This window comes from Parasteatoda tepidariorum, chromosome 3 (genome assembly GCF_043381705.1).
Source record: "Parasteatoda tepidariorum isolate YZ-2023 chromosome 3, CAS_Ptep_4.0, whole genome shotgun sequence".
Classification (NCBI taxonomy): Eukaryota; Metazoa; Arthropoda; class Arachnida; order Araneae; family Theridiidae; genus Parasteatoda; species Parasteatoda tepidariorum.
In genome coordinates this window covers 17520007-17543858 of record NC_092206.1, presented here as the reverse complement: position 1 = coordinate 17543858, position 23852 = coordinate 17520007, and the positions used below count along the sequence as shown (strand labels likewise).

The 23852-nt window shown below is 29.6% G+C and overlaps 1 protein-coding gene across 1 annotated transcript in view; it reads left to right on the top strand.

Annotated features, from left to right (window-relative positions):
• The first annotated feature begins 11476 nt into the window (after positions 1–11476).
• LOC107457354 (ATPase H(+)-transporting accessory protein 2) overlaps positions 11477–23852 on the top strand; it is a 31408-nt gene continuing 19032 nt past the window's right edge. Inside the window, exons 1-7 of the mRNA XM_016075498.2 lie at positions 11477–11634; positions 14136–14272; positions 14571–14702; positions 15379–15480; positions 18696–18887; positions 20189–20338; positions 21809–21931. Coding sequence (XP_015930984.2) covers positions 11583–11634; positions 14136–14272; positions 14571–14702; positions 15379–15480; positions 18696–18887; positions 20189–20338; positions 21809–21931 — 888 coding nt within the window. The 5' untranslated portion in view covers positions 11477–11582. The remainder of the gene's footprint in view (positions 11635–14135; positions 14273–14570; positions 14703–15378; positions 15481–18695; positions 18888–20188; positions 20339–21808; positions 21932–23852) is intronic.

The following is a 23852-nucleotide window of genomic DNA, read 5'->3' as shown; positions in this document are numbered from 1 at the left end:
CAAGAAGCAGTGTCAACTGGTAAATGCGAGTATCCAGAAGCAGTTTAAAGAAGCATCAAGTAGCAGATTAAAGAAAACTGCGCAATCGGCTTTAGTTTTACTGCAAAATCAGTTTTAGCATTACTTCAAAATCAGTTTTAGTTTTTAGAGCACCTAAAATTAAAGTTCAAAAGATAATTGGTTCAAAGTTTGTTAAAATATTCAAATGGACGAAAAAATTATAGATAAAAGAAAAAGTCTTTTCAGGGTTGAAATTTTCTTAAAAATGCACTGAAAAAATCAATTTTATTAAATTGAGTACAATAGAATTAAAAGGGAGCAGTTTGAACACGTAAATATATAACTTATTTTTAACTTTAAGGATCCATGTTATATTTTTTTAAATAAGAACTAAATTCAAAACATATTAAAATATGTTTTGAATAATTTTTCAATTAAATTATTTTAAATATATTTAAAAATATTTAATTACAATTTTTTAAAGTTTGTTTGAACGAACCAAAAAATATTTGGTTGGCTAAAAAGTTTTATTTTCATTCAGATTTATTCTAACAATATACTAAAACTCTGAATTACGCCTACCTATCTATTTTCTTCGCGCTATCTGGAGCAAAAAGCCTCAAGTCTCTTTTTCCAGGCACCCCTTTTGAGCCTGTCCTCTTGCCTCTTCCCATCCAATTAATTTTGCTTCGCACATATTTTCGTGCATATATCTTTGCTAAGTAAGTTTCGGCCTTCCTCTTTTTTATTTTCCATCGGGTGCCCAAGTAAGTGCGGTTTTAGGATTGGTATTCCGTTTTAGACGAAAAATATATGTCCAGCCCATCTCCATGTTTTCTTCAAAATTTCAAAGATATTAGCATTTATTTTCATGGTTTTCGTTTTATTCGTATTAAACAGATTTAATTTACATGTTCCTAAAATGTTTCTGTTTTTTTTTTCTTCCAAGATCGATGAATTTAGATGAAATAAGGACTATGTCATCTGCATAATCAAGAAACGTTAAATTATACTGAATTAAGAATTGATGAAATTGGATGCAAAATTAAAATTAAAAAAAATTACTATGAAATATTGTTAGAAATTTTGGACCACGTCGAACCATAATCTCGATTTAATTTGCAACAAACTTAATATAACGCTATGCTGAGACATATAATGCGACATAAATGCGAATAATTCTAGCTTGGCGTTATTTTTGGCGTCGTTTTAACAGCGGTTACCTTGTAAATCAAGTAGAACCAAAAAAGGCTTCAAAAAGTGAGTTTATATACACCCTAATAAAACTGGTAAAAAACAGTCATTAATTTTTTTCAATAATATGCATTTATATTTTGCGATGTTGATATTAATTTGTGAAATAAACGCAATACGTGTCTGTAAAAATTGTGATATCTGTAAAAAGTGCATATTATGTGTTTTGAAATACGTATTGTGTTATTATATTTAGAACAAATATAGACTGGCCGTCACGAGAAGAACTCCCATAGGAAGTCTTGCCTATAATTGAGAAACTGGTAGAGAAATCATTTGCTTTCCTCTCGAAAATAAGATAGGAAATTGAATGGTTTTACTTCCATTTATTTCTCTGTCCCAGGTACGGGTCACTTTGGGAATTTTTTCACGTGACGATACAGAGAAAGCAGTTTTATTAATAATTTCATAAAAATAAAATTACACTAATTTCAAAAAAAAAATTTTTTTTTACATTTTCAAGTTAAATGGCTCAAACATTTTAGATGCTAAATTTCAACAAATGTGTTGTGTATTCATGTATGTCTCTTTTTGTGTCTTATGTAATTGTAAACGCCAAATATGATTATGAATTATTCCTATTTATTTATTTCAAAGTACTGCCTTTTGTTTCTAAAGTTGTTATGAAATACTTGTTGACCAAGTTTATTGTATTTTTAATAAAAGTCTTTTAAGGAATTGTTGAATCTTTCATTGAATTTTCAAATGTCTATGATGGTTAACCCAAAAGTTTTAGTTTTAATGACCATTTAATGGCTATATGAGCATTTCCGGAAAATATCATGTTTTTCTTTAAAATAATATGGAAATACGTTACCGTTTTTATGATTTAAAATATTTATCAAATAATCTAAATGAACTATAAATATTTCTATTCTACGAACGGTCCGTTTTTACTATATCATTTTTATAAGGAAATTATATTCTGGTATTAAAAATTGTTGATACCGTAACAACATATTTGCCAGAAAAATTTTATTCTTGACGTGCTGATAGATTTGTTCATTTAAGATGTACATCTGATAGATTTGTACATCTGAATAGATTTGTACATTTATGGAATTTGCAAGGAGTTCAAGGTAGAGACTCACAGATATTGCTAAAGACTGAGCGCAGCAGTTTTACCAAAAACAAAGACAGTGAACAAGAGGCCTAGCTAAGAGCAAGATCAACTAAAACGCACATGTCTGAAATAAGCTCTAAGTCTAACAACACCAGCTTAGGTTATCCCTCAAATGCCTCAAACTATTTATGATATCAATCAAATCAATTAAGACTATCAATCAATTTAAACTTAACTATCAATCAAATAAGATGCGTTGTTGGAACATATTTCTAACTTTAAAGACATTTTACAATAGCCATCAATTTCTCAAAACTACATGGAATAAATCATATCGTTAACAATTAAATTATCGCACAAAAAAGCTTATTTGATAGTGTTTTTTAAAGACAAGACATCTTGAGCTTTAACAAAATAAATAATTACTAGGAGGCTCCGCACCCTGCCCGCTAATGCTCGCCAACCCCCGAGAATTGCTACGCAACCCCATGTGGTTCACGCCGTGAACCATGGCTCGCTGCTCTCGCTCGCCAATGAACACAATGTTCCAGCACAAAGGCATAGTATATTATCATCAAAGACATAGTATTGTACTTGTGTAGAAGAATTCTATCAATGTTCTTATTGGCTTTTAAAACGGTAGATTAGCTATTTAGATTGTACATGGTGAAAAAATCAAAACATTAGCTAAATGAGAAACATATTAGCGAAATAAATTTCAAGGAGGTGGCTTTATGTGTGCTCCAAATGATGCAAAAGCAAGAGCAGAATTATATTCCCGGATATAATTTCGATAATTTCGTGTCTCAATCGAATTATCACTTAATAATATTTGCAGCAACTCGGGAATGTCCATTAGTGTAGGCAAATTAATTTTTCCATCGTGGCAGCACTTCGTATATTTGCCAGAAGAATTTCTTTTTTTGGCCCAGAAGTAAGTATTACAATAACTACATTGTTCCGTCATTGAGCCAATATTATACTCTTCGACATCTACTGTTATATCTTGAACAATTATTATTGCACTTGATCTCTGCAATCTACGTCTTCCATAACATTCCGCAACACTTTCTTGGGCTCTTCGAACACGTTTTCTTTCATTACGTTTAAAAGCCCTAGCAGCTTCACTAATATTCTGCATTTTACTATTATTCTGCATTTCACTATTATTCTGCATTAGCTCCCAGTAGAAAAATATCAATTCAACAGCCGCCTTTTAAAGCATTCTCACTTCAATTAATTAATTAATTCCTAATTGAGTTTAAATTAAATATTATCATGTTTTTAGGGCATGAATCTGAATTGAACAACGTGATAATGCTCACTCTGGTTATTGTTTCCGTTTTTAAAAGCACTATATGTTGAGCCACCTCATTTAGATTTGCCATGTGACATTTTTAGCAGCAATCATTGGTCGATTTTCTAACGTTGCCATTCGGGGAGTTGTAATGAGGCTTTTTTTTTGGTCCCGTGTAAGAGAAATATATATATATAGATTGTGACTGTCCGCTCTCTAAACTTTACGTTGCACTTATTGAGCTTGTAACAAAATATTTAAAACATAACTACTGATAAAATTAATTATTTGATTCAATAAATGTTCTTTGATGTTCTAAAATATATTACTATATAGAATGTATAAGATGTTAACGATCTATATAATTAAATAAAAACCAACATACTTCGCTTTTTAAAGACTTATGCGGAAGATTTCCAATGAGTCTATTAATTTAATAGATTTACCCCTTGATTATGAAGTTCAGTTCAAATCTAAAACTTTAACAACAACTTCTAGGTAAAAATCACAATGAAAAAGAATACTAGCCGGAGTTTTAAAATTAGTCTACAACAATGCATTTATCTGTAACAAAGTTAGAAAATATGGATCTTGTGTTTAGATGGTAAGAAAACAATTGTTGTATTTTCTTTTTTATCTCTTGTAGATATTTTTAAGGTGCAAAATTAAGAAATAAGTCAAATTGCCATTCACGTTGATTTCTTCAAACTTATAGCAAAACTAAAAGAAAAAAAATTATTTAAAAAATAAATAATAATGAGAAAACATGAACCTAAATCTTAAGTTATTGTTGACCAGATTAAAATAATGCTTTAACTGTCTCGTATCGTCATCAAACTATACGAAAAAAAGGAAATTATAGGGGAAAAAAATTTTTTTCGGTAGTGCTTAAAATATAAAAATATATACCACGATAAAAATAATGCAAAGACATATATTTTTAATAATTCTGCATATATTAGATCGTCATCGATGAAATTTGTAGGTTGGATATGAAAATTTTAACAGCTTATTATTTGATATTGGCTTAGTATTTTATCGTTGTTTTTTTTCTTTTGTTGATAAGTAACTTATCTCACTTGCTTAAAACTCCAAAAATATTAAAAGCATTTTTAACTAATTTTATTGAATTGGGAACATTGTCGCGAATGCACGCTATTAGGAATAATAATTTATGTCGAGCTGCAACAACACAGACCACACGAAACATAAATAGAAAATATGCTATCTGACTTTATTTGCAAGATGACTTGATAGTTGGTTGAAATAAGATGAATCACAAAAACACACTCCTAAGAGTAATATTCACAAAAACAGCAGTTAGTGAGTGTTTAGTGCCCTACCGCTGGTCTGATACCGCTGGTCTGATCAATTTTATGAAATCTGAATTATCTATCGGTCAAAATAGATATTTGAAACTATCTAGACGAAATAATCTCAAAACGTAAGAAAAAATAGAATAGATTGATAAGAAGATCACCTTTTGTTTTATTGCAAGACAATAGCAGAATTACACGAATCGCAACTTCACTATACTGCATACTTACTAGATCTAGCAGATACCGACTCATTGTGACCCCCCCTAAATGGCCTATAAAAATTTTCGGCAGCCATGATTGGACCATAGACCTCTACTTAGGGTCCGAGTTTGAAAATTATACCTTGATATGAAAGGAAACTAGGGGGTCTTGAAATATGAACCTTCCTCACGCCATTTTATTTTTTTATTCTTTTTTTTTTAATTATTCCATTATGCTTTCTTTGCTGGATTTCACACACAGAAAACATCCCATGCATGCTAGAATATCCAAAATGTTACAAAAGAATTCGAAAAAGAACAGATAAACTGATTTTTCTGGATTTTTCCAGTTTTTTCATATTTTCCCTACAAAAAATATTATTTCCTTCATGCAGGACCCTCCAGAATATCGAAAAACACATTTAAAAAATAAAATAATTTAAAACAAAAAAAATTTAAAAAAAATTTTGAAAATTTATCCGCCCCTGGGATTCGAACCCAGGACCCCTCCCTCCAGCTGCGTACTTGCTTGTCTGGAGGGCTACCATCCAGTCCACGGTGATACACGAAGCCTATCACAGTTTCACTTCAAAAGCTCTCTCCTCTCATCTTCGCAATATACCTTTAGGGGCCCACTGTGACCCCCCTAATTAGCCTATAAAAATTTTCTTCTTCAGCCATGTTTGGACATTAGACCCCTACTTAGGGTCCAAGTTTGAAAATTATACCTTGTTATTTAAGGGAGCTAGGGGGTCTTGAAATATGAACCTTCCTCACGCCATTTTATTTTTTTATTCTTTTTTTTTTAATTATTCCATTATGCTTTCTTTGCTGGATTTCACACACAGAAAACACCCCATGCATGCTAGAATATCCAAAATGCTACAAAAGAAGNGGTCAAAATAGATATTTGAAACTATCTAGACGAAATAATCTCAAAACGTAAGAAAAAATAGAATAGATTGATAAGAAGATCACCTTTTGTTTTATTGCAAGACAATAGCAGAATTACACGAATCGCAACTTCACTATACTGCATACTTACTAGATCTAGCAGATACCGACTCATTGTGACCCCCCCTAAATGGCCTATAAAAATTTTCGGCAGCCATGATTGGACCATAGACCTCTACTTAGGGTCCGAGTTTGAAAATTATACCTTGATATGAAAGGAAACTAGGGGGTCTTGAAATATGAACCTTCCTCACGCCATTTTATTTTTTTATTCTTTTTTTTTTAATTATTCCATTATGCTTTCTTTGCTGGATTTCACACACAGAAAACACCCCATGCATGCTAGAATATCCGAAATGTTACAAAAGAAGTCGAAAAAGAGCAAATAAACTAATTTTCCTGGATATTTCCAGTTTTTTCCATTTTCCCAATAAAAAATATTATTTCCCACATGCAGGGAACTCCAGAATATCGAAAAACACATTTAAAAAAATATAATTCAAAATAAACAACAAAAAAAAGAAATTTTTTTGTAAAATTATCCGTCCCTGGGATTCGAACCCAGGACCCCTACTTCCAACAGCGAACTTGCTTGTCTGCTTGGCTACCATCCGGTCCACGGTGATACGTGAAGCCTACCACAGTTTCGCTTCAAAACTCTCCTCTTATCTTCGCAATACTCCTTTAGGGGCCCACTGTGACCCCCTAAGAGGCCTATAAAAATTTTCTTCTTCAACCACGGTTGGACCTTAGACCCCTACTTAGGGTCCAAGTTTGAAAATTATACCTTGTTATTTAAGGGAGGTAGGGGGTCTTGAAATATGAACCTTCCTCACGCCATTTCATTTTTTTATTCCTTTTTTTTTATTCCATTACGCTTTCTTTGCTGGATTTCACACGCAGAAAACATCCCATGCATGCTAGTATATCCAAAATGTTACAAAAGAATTCGAAAAAGAACAGATAATTTGATTTTTCAGGATTTTTCCAGTTTTTTCCCATTTTCCCTATAAAAAATATTATTTCCTTCATGCAGGACCCTCCAGAATATCGAAAAACACATTTAATAAAAATATAATTCAAAATAAACAAAAAAAGAGAAAAATTTTTAAAAATTTGTCCTTCCCTGGGATTCGAACCCAAGACCCCTCCCTCCAGCAGCGAACTTACTTGACTGGTGGGATACCATCCAGTCCACGGTGATACGTGCGGCACAGTTTCGCTTCAAAAGCTCTCTCATCTTCGCAATATACCTTTAGGGGTCATTGTGACCCCCCTAATTGGCCTATAAAAATTTTCTTCTTCAGCCACGGTTGGACCTTAGACCCCTACTTAGGGTCCAAGTTTGAAAATTATACCTTGTTATTTAAGGGAGCTAGGGGGTCTTGAAATATGAGCCTTCCTCACGCCATTTTATTTTTTTATTCTTTTTTTTTATTCCATTACGCTTTCTTTGCTGGATTTCACACGCAGAAAACACCCCATGCATGCTAGTATATCCAAAATGTTAAAAAAGAATTCGAAAAAGAACAGATAAATTGATTTTTCTGGATTTTTCCAGTTTTTTCCCATTTTCCCTATAAAAAAATATTATTTCCTTCATGCAGGACCCTCCAGAATATCGAAAAACACATTTAAAAAATAAAATAATTTAAAATAAAAAAATTTAAAAAGAATTTTGAAAATTTGTCGGCCTCTGGGATTCGAACCCAGGACCCTTCCCTCCAGCTGCGTACTTGCTTGTCCGGTGGTCTACCATCCAGTCCACGGTGATACGTGAAGCCTACCACTGTTTCGCTTCAAAAGCTCTCTCCTCTCATCTTCGTAATATACCTTTAGGGGTCATTGTGACCCCCCTAATTGGCCTATAAAAATTTTCTTCTTCAGCCACGGTTGGACCTTAGACCCCTACTTAGGGTCCAAATTTGAAAATTATACCTTGTTATTTGAGGGAGCTAGGGGGTCTTGAAATATGAACCTTCCTCACGCCATTTTATTTTTTTATTCCATTACGCTTTCTTTGCTGGATTTCACACACACAAATCACCCCATGCATGCTAGAATATCCAAAATGTTACAAAATAAGTCGAAAAAGAGCAAATAAACTGATTTTCCTGTATTTTTCCATTTTTTTTTTCCATTTCCCCAATAAAAAAAATTATTTCCTACATGCAGGACCCTCCAGAATATCGAAAAACACATTTAATAAAAATATAATTTAAAATAAACAAAAAAAGAGAAAAAATTTTGAAAATTTGTCCGTCCCTGGGATTCGCACCCAGGACCCCTCCCTCCAGCAGCAAACTTGCTTGACTGGCGGGCTACCATCCAGTCCACGGCGATACGTGAAGCCTACCTCAGTTTTGCCTCAAAAGTTCTCTCCTCTCTTCTTCGCAATATACCTTTAGGGGCCCACTGTGATCCCCCTAATTGGCCTATAAAACTGTTGTTCTCCAGCCATGTTTGGACCATCGACCCCTGCTTAGGGTTCAAGTTTGAAAATTATACCTTGATATTAAAAGGAGCTAGGGGGTCTCGAAATTTGAACCTTACTCGCGCCATTTTATTTTTTTATTCTTTTTTTATTTATTATTCCATTACAATTTCTTTACTGGATTTCACATACAGAAAACACCCCAAGCATGTCAGAATATCCAAAATGTTACAAAAGAAGACGAAAAAGAGCAAATAAACTGGTTTTCATGGATTTTTTCAATTGTTTCCTATTTTCCCAATAAAAAAATATTATTTCCTGCATGCAGGACAATCCAGAATATCGAAAAACACATTTAAAAAAATATAATTTAAAATAAACAACAAAAATAACAAAAATTTTTGAAAATTTGTCCGTCCTTGGGATTCGAACCCAGACCCTCCCTCCAGCAGCGAACTTGCTTGCCTGGTTTGCTACCATCCTGTCCACGGTGATACGTGAGGCCTACCACAGTTTAGCTTCAAAAGCTCTCCTCTCATCTTCGCAATATGCCTTTAGGGGCCCACTGTGATCCCCCTAATTGGCCTATAAAACTGTTGTTCTCCAGCCATGTTTGGACCATCGACCCCTACTTAGTGTTCAAGTTTGAAAATTATAAAGGGAGCTAGGGGTTTTCGAAATTTGAACCTTACTCGCGGCATTTTATTTTTTTTATTCTTTTTTTTATTATTCCATTACGCTTTCTTTGCTGGATTTCACACACAGAAAACACCCCATGCATGATAGTGCGGTATTCTCACTACCGAGTCAAACTCCCAAACGACAACTGCTCCCTGACGCAGTTGTGAGATGAGACTGCTACTTCAACTTCTACTTCTGAACTTTGAACTGAAGTGAACCGTAGTTTTTTTTTTAGATATAAACAAGTTCGTTCACGAGATGTTGTTCATCTGATATTTTTCTCACTCGCGATCGTCAGCGAGATATGTTTTTTTATTTCATGTAACCTTTAATTATTTTATTTTAATTACATTAAAATGTAATATTTTGGATTAACTATTATTTCATTTCTGCTGCATTTAAGACAGGATTGGACTTCGTGTTCGGGTCTGAACCTGTAGTGGTGACCCTTGAAAAGACAGGATTGGACTTCGTGATCGGGTCTGAACCTGTAATAGAATATCCAAAATGTTACAAAAGAATTCGAAAAAGAACAAATAAACTGATTTTTCTGGATTTTTCCAGTTTTTTCCCATTTTCCCTATATAAAAATATTATTTCCTTCATGCAGGACTCTCCAGAATATCGAAAAACACATTTAAAAAATAAAATAATTTAAAATAAAAAAAAAATTAAAAAAATTTTGAAAATTTGTCCGTCTCTGGGATTCGAGCCCAGGACCCCTCCCTCCAGCTGTGTACATGCTTGTCTGGTGGCCTACCATCCAGTCCACGGTGATCTGTGAAACCTACCGCTGTTTCGCTTCAAAGGCTCTCTCCTCTTATCTTCGCAATATACCTTTAGGGGCCGACTACCAGTTCTTCTTAAATTTTATCAACTTTCTTAATAAAGAAACAATTTTGTTCCGAAGATGTCTTCAGGAATTTATTCACTCCTTTCGACCAGGTTTATGTCACACAGCCCACCGTTTTTGTGGCAAAAGTGTAACGAAAACAAGGGCGCATACTTTAATGAAATAAATATTTGCTTACATCTGCAAGCCTTCAGCCAACTTCGTCTGTTTTTCTAAAAATCTCATACTCGGTGATCTAACACTAAAAAAACTCATTTTCATTTTTTGAGAAGCAAGCAAAATTTTATAATGACGAAAGGCTTTAACAGTAGGAGGTCAGTCTAGTGTTAAAATCTTCTTATCAAAATATAAACTTTAAAAAAATAGCTCTAGAAAAGTCTTAAAAAATAAGACAGAAATGTTGCTAATCGTGCAGCAAACTTAACGTTTTTTTAATTGGGTTGTTGGTGGTATTGGTTATAGTAATATAGAAAGTAAATATAATAAAGTAATAATATATGAAGTAACACAGTAATTTATTAAGCAACAAATAATAAACTAAAAATCATAACTCACAGCAAATAATATAGTAAAAAAGGTAAAGTAAAACAGCGAATTATTTTGTAAATTACAGGCTAAATATTAAATTTGAAAATTAAATTGAAACTAAGGATGTACTGAGAAGGAATTTGAGAATTAAATTGAAACTAGGGATGTACTAGATACCCGGTAATTACTCGATTCACGACCTATCGGTGGTATTGGTTATTCATAAAGTGAAACAGCAATTTATTAAGCAAATTTAATTCTAAATATTAAATGTGAGAATTAAGTTGAAACTAGGGATGTACTGGGAATGCATTTGAGAAATGAATTGAAACTAGAGATTTATTGAAAAGAATTCGAAAATTAAATTGAAACTAGGAATGTACCGGTAACCCGGCAAATATTCAATTTCCGACCTACCCGTAGCCGGCAAAAGAATTTTACTTCCCAGAACCGGGATTTCGGATTTTTTATCAGACGGCACGGTACCTGGTACCCTGACTCGACCAATTTCGCCGGGTTCCAGTGCCTTATAAGACTTATTTGTGTTAGACGCACTCGTATTCAGAATTAAAAAAGCTTAAAATTATTCATAAATGATTGTTATAGTTTCAGAAATCCTTTTATTCGACCAGAGGGACACATTTTAATACGTTTCTACACATTTGTGCATGGGAGAAAGGGGACGGAGGGAGGCTGTAGACATTGAATCGGCTTTCTTCCCAGATGGCGTATTCGAGTGTTGCGATCTTGAATGGCCATTCACATTGCATGCTGTTTACACACTTCCAAACAGCGACAAGGGAGAACGGAGGTCAGGGAAAAGTATTTTCCCTTGAAAAACTCACCAATCAGGTTGACGTTTTACCTACGCTGATCGGAGGTATTTGAATCAAATACAGTGAAAACGGTCCCTAAATCTAGGTAAATTTGAGTCTAATCTTTTTAAGTTGCTAATGGAGTTGGCAACATCTTGAAATTAGTCACGAGAATTTTGTAAACATGGCGAGCTCCGTCTCTAAATTAACTTTTCAGTTAATTGCTCTTTTATTTTGTAAGTATATCGTTAAAATGATTAATCACATTTATTTTTATTAAAAAATTGTATTATAATTTTTTTTAATCAAATTTTTTTAACCCTTCTTTCTTTGCACTTGTATAATTTAAATTTGTATCATTTTTCTGTAGTTTCGTTTTTCACTTAATTATTAATGATGTTCAATGGAACGATTATAATTTAAATGAATTGATTGTAAAAATTCTTTATGTTAAAATACTTAAATCTTAATTTAGAGCACTCAATGCAAGAACATAGTAATGATTCGAACATCAATGGGTGGACAAAATAGTTTATGTTTGCTAACTTCAAAATATTGACTTCTTAAAAATATTCATTAGAAAAAGCGTATTTTTAGTTTTGAGCTCACCTTGCCAACTTTCTTTCTACTATTTTCTATTGTAAGTACAAACGATTGTTGTCAATTCGCTATAACTTGATGAACTCGATTTTTATGCTGTCTCAACCCTTTTATTCTATACTGCTTATTCTGGATATTTACTCCTTTTTTTAGAAGCTTATTCTAGATCAGCGGTTCTTAACCTATGCAGTGTTTTCATCATAGAAAAAAAATGGGTGAGAATTTCTCACCCTTTCTCAAAAACAGGGTGAGATTTCAGAAAGTTAAGTGAGATTTCTAAAAACTGAAAAAATACAAATAGACTTGGAAAAAAAATTTCTTTTGTTATAATACATTTTTAACGTCTTCTATTTTTTNCTCGTAATATTCATTCCCGATTCTTAATTTACTTGTTGAAGACAATAATATTGATATCACAGATTTTGAAATACAGAAAATTATTATTAATCATTTAGAAAAACTAATAGCAGACTCGATGTTTCCCTGCAGATGATGTTTTCAAATATAATTGGGTTCGAATGCCATTTAATTTTGATGTAAGTGATTTGCATGAGGAATTTGTTAATATTAAACAATTTCAAGAACAATTAATAGAAATACAAAGTGATCAAGCACTTTGATACAATTTCTACAAAAACACTGAATCTTTATGTGCTTGCTGGTTAAAATTAAAAACCGAAAAGCCAATAGTTGTTAAAGAAGCCCTAAAAGTATTTGTGCCCTTTTCAACAACATATATGTGTGAGGCTGGTTTTTTGGCTCTGTGTGTAATCAAAAACAATTACCGGAACAGGTTAAACCCTGAAATAGATATAAGGTGCTCCTTGACAAGCATTCAACCGAGGTTTGAAGATCTTTCAAAATGTATTCAAGCACAAGGTTCTCATTAAAACTGTATGACTTGCATTTAAAATTTAAAAGACTTAATATATGTATTGATATTTCTTTTTTTTTTTAGGAATAAGTTAAAATGTCAATTATTTTCAAAAAGTTATAAATATATTTTAATTTGGTCAATAAAAATTATTAAAAGCACTTGATTATTAATTAAATTTTCCTTGGATCGAAAAGTACTTTTGTTTATCTTTATTATTAAAAAAAAATCATAATTGTTGGATTGAAGATTTTTTAAAAATACGATCTAAAATAAAGCAATGAAAAAATTTTGACTTTTTTTTGAGTCGCGACATGAACATATTTCTCAAATTTGGGTCACGGCTTAAAAAGGTTAAGAACTGTTTTAGATGATAATAACAAAATGATAAAGCCATTTTCATTGACATAACACAGGTCGATGCACATTAGATACAACAGATCAAAATAGTTGTAAAAGTGTGAAAAAGAGGGTTTAACACCTTGTGGAGAATGAGAGAGGTTGTTTTATTTCACTTTTAATTATTACTATGTACTGTATTGCTTTATAAATATAAGCATTTAAAAAATAGATGAAAATGTAATGCCTCATAATTAATAGTACCATTCATTTAAAAAAACGCCAGAGCTTTGTGTTTGAAATGTGTGTTATCATTTGTTGTTGTTATCACCCGGAAAATATTTTAATTTTAAGCTTTTCTCAAGGTTTAAAGAAATGTTTTACTTCTAAAAATTTGTCAGAAATTTGATTATTCCTATGTAAAAAGGTCATGAGCTTATTTTTAATGATATTGCAAGTGTGAGGAAAAAGTCTTATTCAAACTTTATAAATATTATTTATGAAAAAGTTTGAACAATTATTTACCGGGTAATTGTTTCTTTAATGACGATCTTGATTTTCATGATATTCAAAAGGCAGCTTTAGAATGTTAACTGTACTGTTTCGAAAAATTCATTGCAAAACATTTGGGGAAAAAAACTTTTAAAAATGTTATTTGTTTTTTAATTAGGTATATATCTATTAGATGTCTTTTAATCTTTGATACTTTACTAATTTTACATCATAATAAGAATCTAGTTAAGTCTTTTGATTATCTGAACTGTAATGAGCAGTAACAAAGTCTTAATGCAAAGTACAAGAATAAGATTGAGGGTGGGAAATATTTATGAAACTCAAAAGTATAAAAAATTATATAAGCACTGTTCTTCAATATCATTGTCAAATTTTTTTTATTTGTATATTTATTTATGTTTTTCCATTCAGGTTCTGGTGTCCTAGCAGTTGAAGAATTAGTCATTACTCATGCTCCAGATTCAGTGAAATTTCTGTCTAATGATCCTGTGCGGTCAAGCTTTCTAGGCGATATTTTTTCATCTATGCTTGGCTATACCATCCGAAGTGTATGTAATTGATTTTATTTTTTATCTTTGCAACTTATTTACTTTAGCAATCATGTCAAAGTTGTAAATAATTGACAAAATTTTCCAGATTTTAAACTGTCAGATCGATACAGATAAATAGTTTGAGCACTGCATATTACATAACAACATCAGCTTTAATTTAAAAAATTTTAATTACTTTCTAAAAAAAGAACTACTTTAATTGTCATCAGTATTATGCAGCAAAATGGTACTTATGCTTAAGTTAGGCACTATAATAAATTCATGATGTCAGAATAACTTTTTTTTTAAATTTCAGAATATTGACTGGAATGGATTAGCTGAAGTTTCACCATGGAAAAAACCTGAAGCAATTGTCATCATTGAACTTACTGGCTTCAGCAACAAAGTTGATCTTCCTCTTGAAGGAAACAAGTTTTTGTTAGAAAATGTAAGTTTTTATTTTGTGATGCAGATCCAAATTAACATTTACTCATATTTTGTGTGTGTGTGCTTTTATGCATGTTTTTACTGATATGGGATGTAGGTATTAAAGTTAGGTTCATTCGTTGGTACTGGATGTATAAATATTTTGCTGATCAAATTACATGATTTTTTTTTTTTTGCATAGCACCCTTGATCAGTAAAATTATAGTTGAGCTCCAACATCTGAGTTTTGTGTAAAATATTTTAATAACCAATGGAGGTTTTTTTTGTTGTTTCTTTTATCAGATCTTCAGAATGTAACCATTAATATGACTGACCTTATAAATATTTGTTTAAATGATTAATATCTAGTGGTGATCTTATGATTAATAATTATCACTAATATGATTAATGTCTAAAATAAATTGTCAACAAGAACCTGTAATTTAGGTTTCAGTGTGTTAAATTAAAATTAAAAATATTTGTATAACCCCAGTTATTTAACTAGTACTTTTTGATACAAAGAATTATAATTTGCACACTAAGTATTCGAATTCCCCAATGGATTTAAATTCTTTTATTCAGAAAAATTACAGTTTAATTGTAAATATTCATTTTTCTCTTGATGTAAGGAGTCATAATATTTTGGATTATTTATATTTCAATTTCAGCACTATAGTACAATGTGTTTATTTTTGTAGGTTGGAGATCTTAGTTTTCAATTTGACCTAGCTGCTCATCGAACTAATGAAAGATATTTTGGAAAACGTCCTGTAATGTTAAACATGGATTTAGGAAATGAGGTAAGAAATTAGATTGTCCTCATATTTGCTAACATGTTAACATAAATTTTCTAATAATTGCATTTGTTATGTAATAAGTTGAATTGCAATCAAATGTTTATTGAAGTTTACTGATAAATATGTTAAATGGTGTTTTGAATATAGCTCTGAAATTTTTATAGTTTAAGAGCATGATATAGTCAATTGCAATATTTATGTATTCTTCCAAACAATTATATGTAGGAATGTAAAGTGGAAAAACATGCCTATTAAACAGTTACCTGATAATTCTAAACTGATTTTATCAGCCACTAAATTTTTATGGGTTTTTTATAATTTTCCATTTTGTGTTTTCTTCTTAATATTATTACAAAACAGCATATTTCATTATACTTAAGGGTGATACACTTTGTTTCTATTGTAGTTTCCAATATAAAATTTAACCATTTTTCTTTATATATTTTTTGCGAAAGCATTCGTTAATAAAAGTAATGAGGTATTCCTATTTGCAGTTGACTTTTTTTAATGGTTTGTACTTTACCTTAAGCTTATAATAATTATCCTTGTCATTATAAATTTTCAAATTATTTCTTTTGAATGTATTATTCTTAATAATTTTTGTCAATACCTAAAATCTGCATCCATATTTAGAATAATGTTGGTCATTTTGATTAATCCATAATGAAATTTGTATTTTACAATGTTTTTAATTATTCATTTTTATTCTGTCTTCATTCTTTCTTCAATGTCTTCGGAAAATTCCGTTTTCTCCGAATACAAGTGGATTTTAAAATAATTGATTTAAAGAATCAAGGTATTTGGATTTGCGATCCAACATTTTTTTATTTTAATTAGTAATCCTAGTTAAGGCCGTCCAATTCGGCAGTTCATACTTTGAGATTGTCTACAAATTATAAGCATGGTTCAGGGGAATAGCCTTACCCTCAGTATTCCTTGTTTCAAAATTTTTGAAATTTCTGTCATTTTATGAAAAAGAAAACTTAATGTTTTACATTATCAGATATGTGTTTTACATTACATGTGATGGTGTATTGTAGTTTGACAATTATTTATACTTTTCTTTCATCTGATTTTAAAATTATCAATTCCAATCAACAATGCCGTAATTATATCATAAAATTTTTAAATGGAGAACTACCCATTACTTTTTTCAGCATATTTGATGTGTTTTTATTTCAATATTATCAAAACCCTGCTTTTAAATTATTTGATTGGGGAAGTCTTAAGCTCAATTGTAAGTTTTAATTAAATATTGATTTAAAGGAATATTGATTAATTCATATGAGTTATTACTTTTTAATGCAATGGTACTATAAAAGCTTTCTATATCTTAAACTATTATGGGTTGTTTAGTGCTCTATTTATAAAGTTGTGCTGGAAAATCTTACTCTCTTTTCTAAAGTAATTCTTTTGTGATAAAACTTACCTTTATTATACTTTTAAAGCAAATTGTACTTTTTTTAGTTCTTCTTTTTCAAAAATAGACTAGTGTAAGTCTTTTGTTCTAAAATATGTCCTGAAAACATATGATTTTTTGAAGAATGTTGTCCTGATTTTCTCTTTGATCCACTATGAAGCCTGCTTATATATTTTCCTGATAGATCTTATAAAGCTCTTTATCAATAACTTTTTTTTTTAAAAAACTAAAGAATTTTTCAGTAGTTGTAGTAGGAAATTGTTTAGATTATATATTATCTGTGAGATCTCTGGTGTTCTTTGAAGCTTGCAATAAACCAATTATTTTCTTGGTATAATTAAATTATGGATATGTATCTTTGAAGAAATCTGATTTTTGTCAGAACTGAGTAGATATTTATTTCCCATTGATTAATCTACAATTAATCTTAATATTGTAACTTACAGATCACTTTTGATTTATTAACTATGTGAATAAACTGATCTAACTGATTTTGTTATCTGAAATAGAATATTGATGATTAAAAGCTTTTTAATCTTTTAGTTTTAATTTTAAAAAATTGCCGAAAGGTATAAGCTTTTTATGAGTTTAGCTTTTTTTTTTAGCAAATGTTATATTTTATTTTTGCAAACTTACATAAAAACACTCTTTGACTTTGTATGTGCTTGGTATAGTAAAGCTGCTTACGGCTCTTTACTTATAAACTCTAAATTTATCAACCAATAATTGCATTTCTAATAAATTTTATCACTAATGAAGTAATGATTAAAAAAATAGTTGTAATTGTAGGAGAAACCTTTTAAATTTGATTTCACATAGGCTATGGTCAATTTTGTTCTTAATCATACTTTGATGATAATTAAATAGGTACCTGCCTGCTCATTGAAAATTAAAATTAAATCTACCTGCTATTTAAAATTAATCACAGATTTATAGTCAGAAGGCTGAATTTTTCTTATTAGTTAGTGATAAATTCTTCTGATATTTCTTCAGATCAACTTAATTTTAGAAAAATTAGAATTAGCAGAAATTTAAAGTTTCTTTTCTAAATCCAGCTCCTATTACAAAGGATACTATATGTCTACATACCTTACTTATCGAAGAATATTTCAAAATACATCTTATAAAGTATATAGAAATTAAAATCAAAAAATAGTATGTTTGTTTATTTATATTTTAATTAATAAAATGCTACCTTTTCATGTTTATCGAAAATCATTTTTTAGTGATCACTAATTTATTTCTTTTGCATCTGCTTCATTCTTTATAAAATATTTATTTAGACTTTCTGTAATTATATGTTTTTATCACAAAATTCTGCTCTAGTTTGAATAAACAGTCTGATGTTTAAAAATGGCAGAGAGACCAAAATTGCAGTGTTTTTTTTTTTTTCTTTAGTAAAATTTCTTATTATTGCTTATTTAACTAATGACCTTCGGAAAATATTAAAATAAAAGTTAACAACTCAATAATAATTTTTTAAAAAATGGTTATTACATAGTTCCTGAAGAGAAGTCTTAATTTTTACTTTTTCTTTAATCTTTAGTTTATGAATTTCTTTATAAATTTCTTTTGCTTTTATGCATACATTATTTTTTTAAAGTTAAACTGTTAAAAATATGTCAAAGCCAATTTATTTCCTCCAAATTTTATTGATTCTATTAATAGGATACGTCAAATGTGAAAACTATTGAAAAATAAGAAGAGATACTGAATTTTTATTTTTTATTGTAAATGAAATATGTATGTAAAGCATTGTCAGAGCACACAATTTATTCCTTTATTTGTTTTGTGACAGATTCACGATTCCAAAATAGCTCAGCCAGTCTTGCTTAAGAATATTCCTGCTGATCCTTCTCAGAGACTTAAGTTAGCCCTGGAAAATCCTGAGTTAGGAGAGTTAATGAAGGAGTCCATTTTTAATGCAAGTTCACCCAGTGATACAAAACTTCTTACAGAATTAGCTACACTTAAAGAATTCATGAAGGCTGTGAGTATTATCAGATATTTACAATTGTCAATCAGGCTTATCGAATTTTTTCACATTGTAATTTAGTTGTATTCTTTAATTCATACATTAATCTTAAGAGAAATAATTAATAAAGGCATTTTAAAAGAAGCCGATCTATAGTAATTTTATTATGAACTTGTATATTTTTCTTACTTACGAAGTGTATATAATTATCAAGCATATTTTACTTTGTGAAAATTTATACATTAATGAAACAAAGAGTAAAAGTTTTCCCAAGCGCCTGTTTAGGTTTTTCTGAGAGGTACCTATTTTGTGAAAATTTAGACATAATTTGTGAAAATTAAAAATTATATTAAAAATCAGCACAAAAATATGGATTTATGGCATCCTATGGTATACAAAAATAAAATTTTAAGAAAAAGTATTTTGTGAAACTACCGCTTTTCCTAAAGTTTAATTTGTGAAGGTACCGCTAAACGGTAGTAAATTTGGCCTGGACAGACCCCTGCTTCCATCTCTTATTATTGAATTAAATGTACTCTTAATTATTAAATTAAGTTATACAATTAGGAAATATGTTATGCCTTTAATGGTATGGCAACAATGTAATGATCATTATCTAAATTAAACATCTCAATCAATCAATAGCAAAGTCTTCTTGACTGTTTGTTTTTTGGAGCCAATCATTTACACATTTTTAATTAAACAATCTTGCTTTAAGAAATTTGTGAAATTTTCTGTTTAGGAAAGCATTTTGTTGGGCATAATCTCTTCTCAAATTCTTTTTAAATGTTGTAGTTCCAATTTAATTTCCTTTGTAAATGATTTAATTTTAGCCCAGATGTAATAATCTTTGAATTTTGTGCAGCTTAGTTGTTTCAGACTCTTGTGGTTTTTTAATACCTAACCAATAAATTTTTAAGCTCATTAAATTTTTTGATCAAAACCCAGTTGTGTAACCAGCTCAATGTTATTCTGTAATTGCTTAATAGAGAACATTTTGTAAAATTTTGCCCTGAGTCTTTAGTCTTGATTATGCAGAATTAAGTGATCAAAATGGGTAATTTTCTGTGCTGAGGGAACTAATTCCACATTTCGATATATAGAGGGCTTTTTGTTCATTTGATTTAAATTTGGATCTATAATTTTAGTGATAAATCTTATTTAAAAAATTCCGAAATCACTATTAATTGGACTTAGACTATTGACTTTTCCATATTGATACTGTTAATCTTGTTTCTGTTTGCTAATTGCGAAACTAAATTTGAATATTTATTTATGTTCTGAAATATTTAACTAAATTATGTAATTATTTTCAGTTGTCTGCACAAAAATCAGAAATTCAAGATGGAACTCCAGATATTTATTGGCTAAAAGTGACTGGTTTGGAGTCTATATTGGCTGTTTATGGAACTGGATCAGTTCAGTTTGCTGAAGCTATGAGATTAATTAGACAAATGATTTCTGAGGTAAAGAAAAAAAATTATTTCATGCCTTTATTTTTTCAGTCATTGTTAGCTTTTTATGACTTTTATATAACTTTATTGATTTAATTTCTTCCAAGTTCTTTTTGTATAAAAATTTTAAACTATGTTTTTTTTTCTTTTTTTTTTTAATGTTTGATATAAAACATTAATATGGCCCTTACATGGAGTATCACACATATCTTGAAACTAATTTAATATGAATACATTTATAAAACTCTACAATAATTATGCAAAGTACTCATCAGAGTTTGAAGGTGTGAAATGAAGTTTAAAGAATCAAAAACAAGAATGGATTAGTAGAGGATGTCGTCTCCTTTTGATCTATTATTGTCAATGATATGATATACAGGCATGATTGATATGATACATCTTGATTTTATTTAGGGAATAAGAGGATTTAGTGTTTCTGTGGCAATTGGATCCCTTTCTTTTATAGTTTCATTGAATCCAAAATAAATCGTTTTCTAATTAAAATATTATTTTCTTAGTTGCTGATTGATATAAAAAGTTATAATTCTAATGTTTAAAATCTAAACAACTTGCTGTGAATTATTTTAAGCATTAAATTTGAAAATGAAACAACAATAAAAAGTTAACAGCATTAGTTAGCAAATTTCTTGCACTCGAAGTAGTATTTTTCTTATACTCTTTTAATCTTTTTTATTTCATGTCCTCTTTCTCCTTTTATACAGTCTGGTATATCAAAAGAAAGAAATGATGAGGAAAAACATTTATATGAATGTTATATGAATATTTTAATTAAATATTTCCATCTAGAGCTAAAATAAGGCATTTAGATTGTGTCAAATTGGAAAGTTTAATTGAACAAGAAAAAAAAGAGCATACTGTTAACAGTATTAGATTAATAATATTATGCCCAGTTTCAAAGGCCCCTGTGTTGATTTACTACACAATTGAAAAATTTGCTAATTTATCTACAAAACATGCAGTAAAATGTATGTATTCAAATTCTGCATTTGGTAAGTTTGCAAGTTTTATAAATAGCTAGAATTATATATGGTAGGTATGCCTAACACTGCTAAATATGTTTTATACAATACACAATAAAGTAACTGAGCTACTGAAAGAAAGCACCTAATATTTATTAATTGAAGCTTAATGAAGGAGGAAACGTAACTTATAAGGATGGAAAACCATATGTTACTGCAAAAGAAATCAATTTTTATAAACTAACTTAATTTCACCTGCAATTTCTTTAATGTTTACATTTTTTTTTCTTTGTCTTCAAAGCAAAATAAATTTTTGGTGCTTGCTACCATGCTGTGTTAGTTCCGCTATTGGGGTATTATGTGACCATTTTTTTTATTGCTTTTTAACTAACTGTAAAATGAGTCATATATTGCATAATTGATGTACAGAAACATAATATTGCTCGTGTCCATACTTGTAGGTTTTGTTATGTTTTAAAATTTGCTTAATTTTTTTTTCCAGGTGGAGAGAAATATGCGTAATATCTACAGTGATAATGTTGTGGTTGCAGTGATAAAATCAGATAGCATTCCATTGTCCTTATCAGGTCACCAAGGCAGAAAACTTTTGGAAGTTACTACTGAGGTACTAAATTAATATATTTCATGTATTAAAAATGTGTTTCTTAAGGTATCTTAATCAATGCTTCATAAAATGATACTACTGTAACAGTTATTCTATATTTCATTTTAAAGGATCCTCTTTAATTTTACGAATTTCCCAAATCCAATTTAGGTAACACAGTGAAAGTTAAAAGTTTTATAGTATTAATAGTATAATAATGAAACTTAAATATGTATTTGAACTTTTCCATTATTTAAACTAAATATGATTTTAGGAATCAGCTACTTAATTTTTTTTTACTGTAAAATGATTTTGACGGGGCTTACAAAATTTTTCTACTGAATAAACTTATGTGTTAATAGTACTTATACTTATTACAAATTTTCTTTAATAGACAAATGCAGAACCTAGTATTTTATTTGCATCCTAATGGACTAAAAATCTGCCACCCAGAATTTTATACTTTGGAATTTTTAGGGATAAATGTTTTCTAACTTTATTCTACTTAGTTACAGAAGGATATGATTAATTAATTTAGTGAATTTGTAGTACAGGAAAACTGAGATACTTCTTGCAAGTCTTCTGTTTTTTGATGAAGACTCCTGTATTTTACAACTATCTCCTGTTTACCCATATATTCTTAAATTTCTCCGTATTTTTTTAGGAAATTTAAAAATAAAAAATTTGGCCATAAAATATCCGCTCATTGCAAAAATACTTCTCTTATTCCTCAACAGATGGTGCTACTGCCTGTACTGCAATATATTGAGTGTTTATAGTTTAAGTAATTATTAATAATGGTTTAAAAAAGTCTTTAGATTAAGATTTATGTTTACATATTTTTTAGTTGACTATATGTAAGTGCTTATATTATTTCCAGTTTTGAATTTCTCTTTTTAACTTACATAACTATGCAATATGTAACAAAACTTTACTCACAACCTATATTATGACGCTAGTAAAATCTCTGTTATTTTTTTTCTCCGATGTTGGCAGGTATGGAGATATAAAAAATAATTTACATGCTTTGTTAAATGCTAACACATTTTTATAATATAAGACAAGAAATCTTCTTTTGAAACAATTACTATTGATTATCATTTTTGATTTTTAGCCTGTATAAAATTTAACTTCATTTTATGTATTGATGAAAAAAAAATGGTCTCAGAGACTATTCCTGGGTATTCTGCCATAAGTGAGTGAAATATCAATAAAATTAACAATTTTCACATTTCCATCTTTTTTTATCTTTTAAATTAAAATACTTTATTGAGATTTTCAAAAATAATTTTATTAATCTCAATGAACGTGAAATTATTAAAGCATTGTATCAATTGTACTGAACGGAATATTTCCAGCATTCTTATTGTCTTGTTGTTCAATTTTATCTATAATTTTTTCCCTCTTTTAATTTAACTCGATTTGCAACTTTATTTAAAGAGCTTGTTATTTAGTGCTGCCATCTTGTGTGCTATGTATCTAAATATTTATAGGTTTCAGAAATACTTAATTTTTCAATTCTTTCTACATCCCAATTATATGTTTATTTAAATAATGCTTAGTCTAAAACATTCTATATATTATTATTCATTGCATATTGATAAAAAAAATATAATGGTTTCAGGGACTAATTCCAAGTATTCGGCAATAATGAGTATTCTGCAATAACATTAACAGTTATCACCTTTCTTTCTTTTTTTTTTAATTTTTTATGTAAAAATTCTCTATTGAATTTTTTAAAAGGTAATTTTATTTGTCTCAAAAATCATGAAATTATTATTAAAACATTGCATCAATTGCACTAAATGAAATATTTCCAGCATTCTTATTATCTTGTTTTTCAAATTTATCTATAATTTTTTTTTTTTCCTCTTTAATTTTACTCCATATGCAACTTCATTCAAAAAGCTTGCTATTTAGTGCTGCCATCTTGTGTACTATG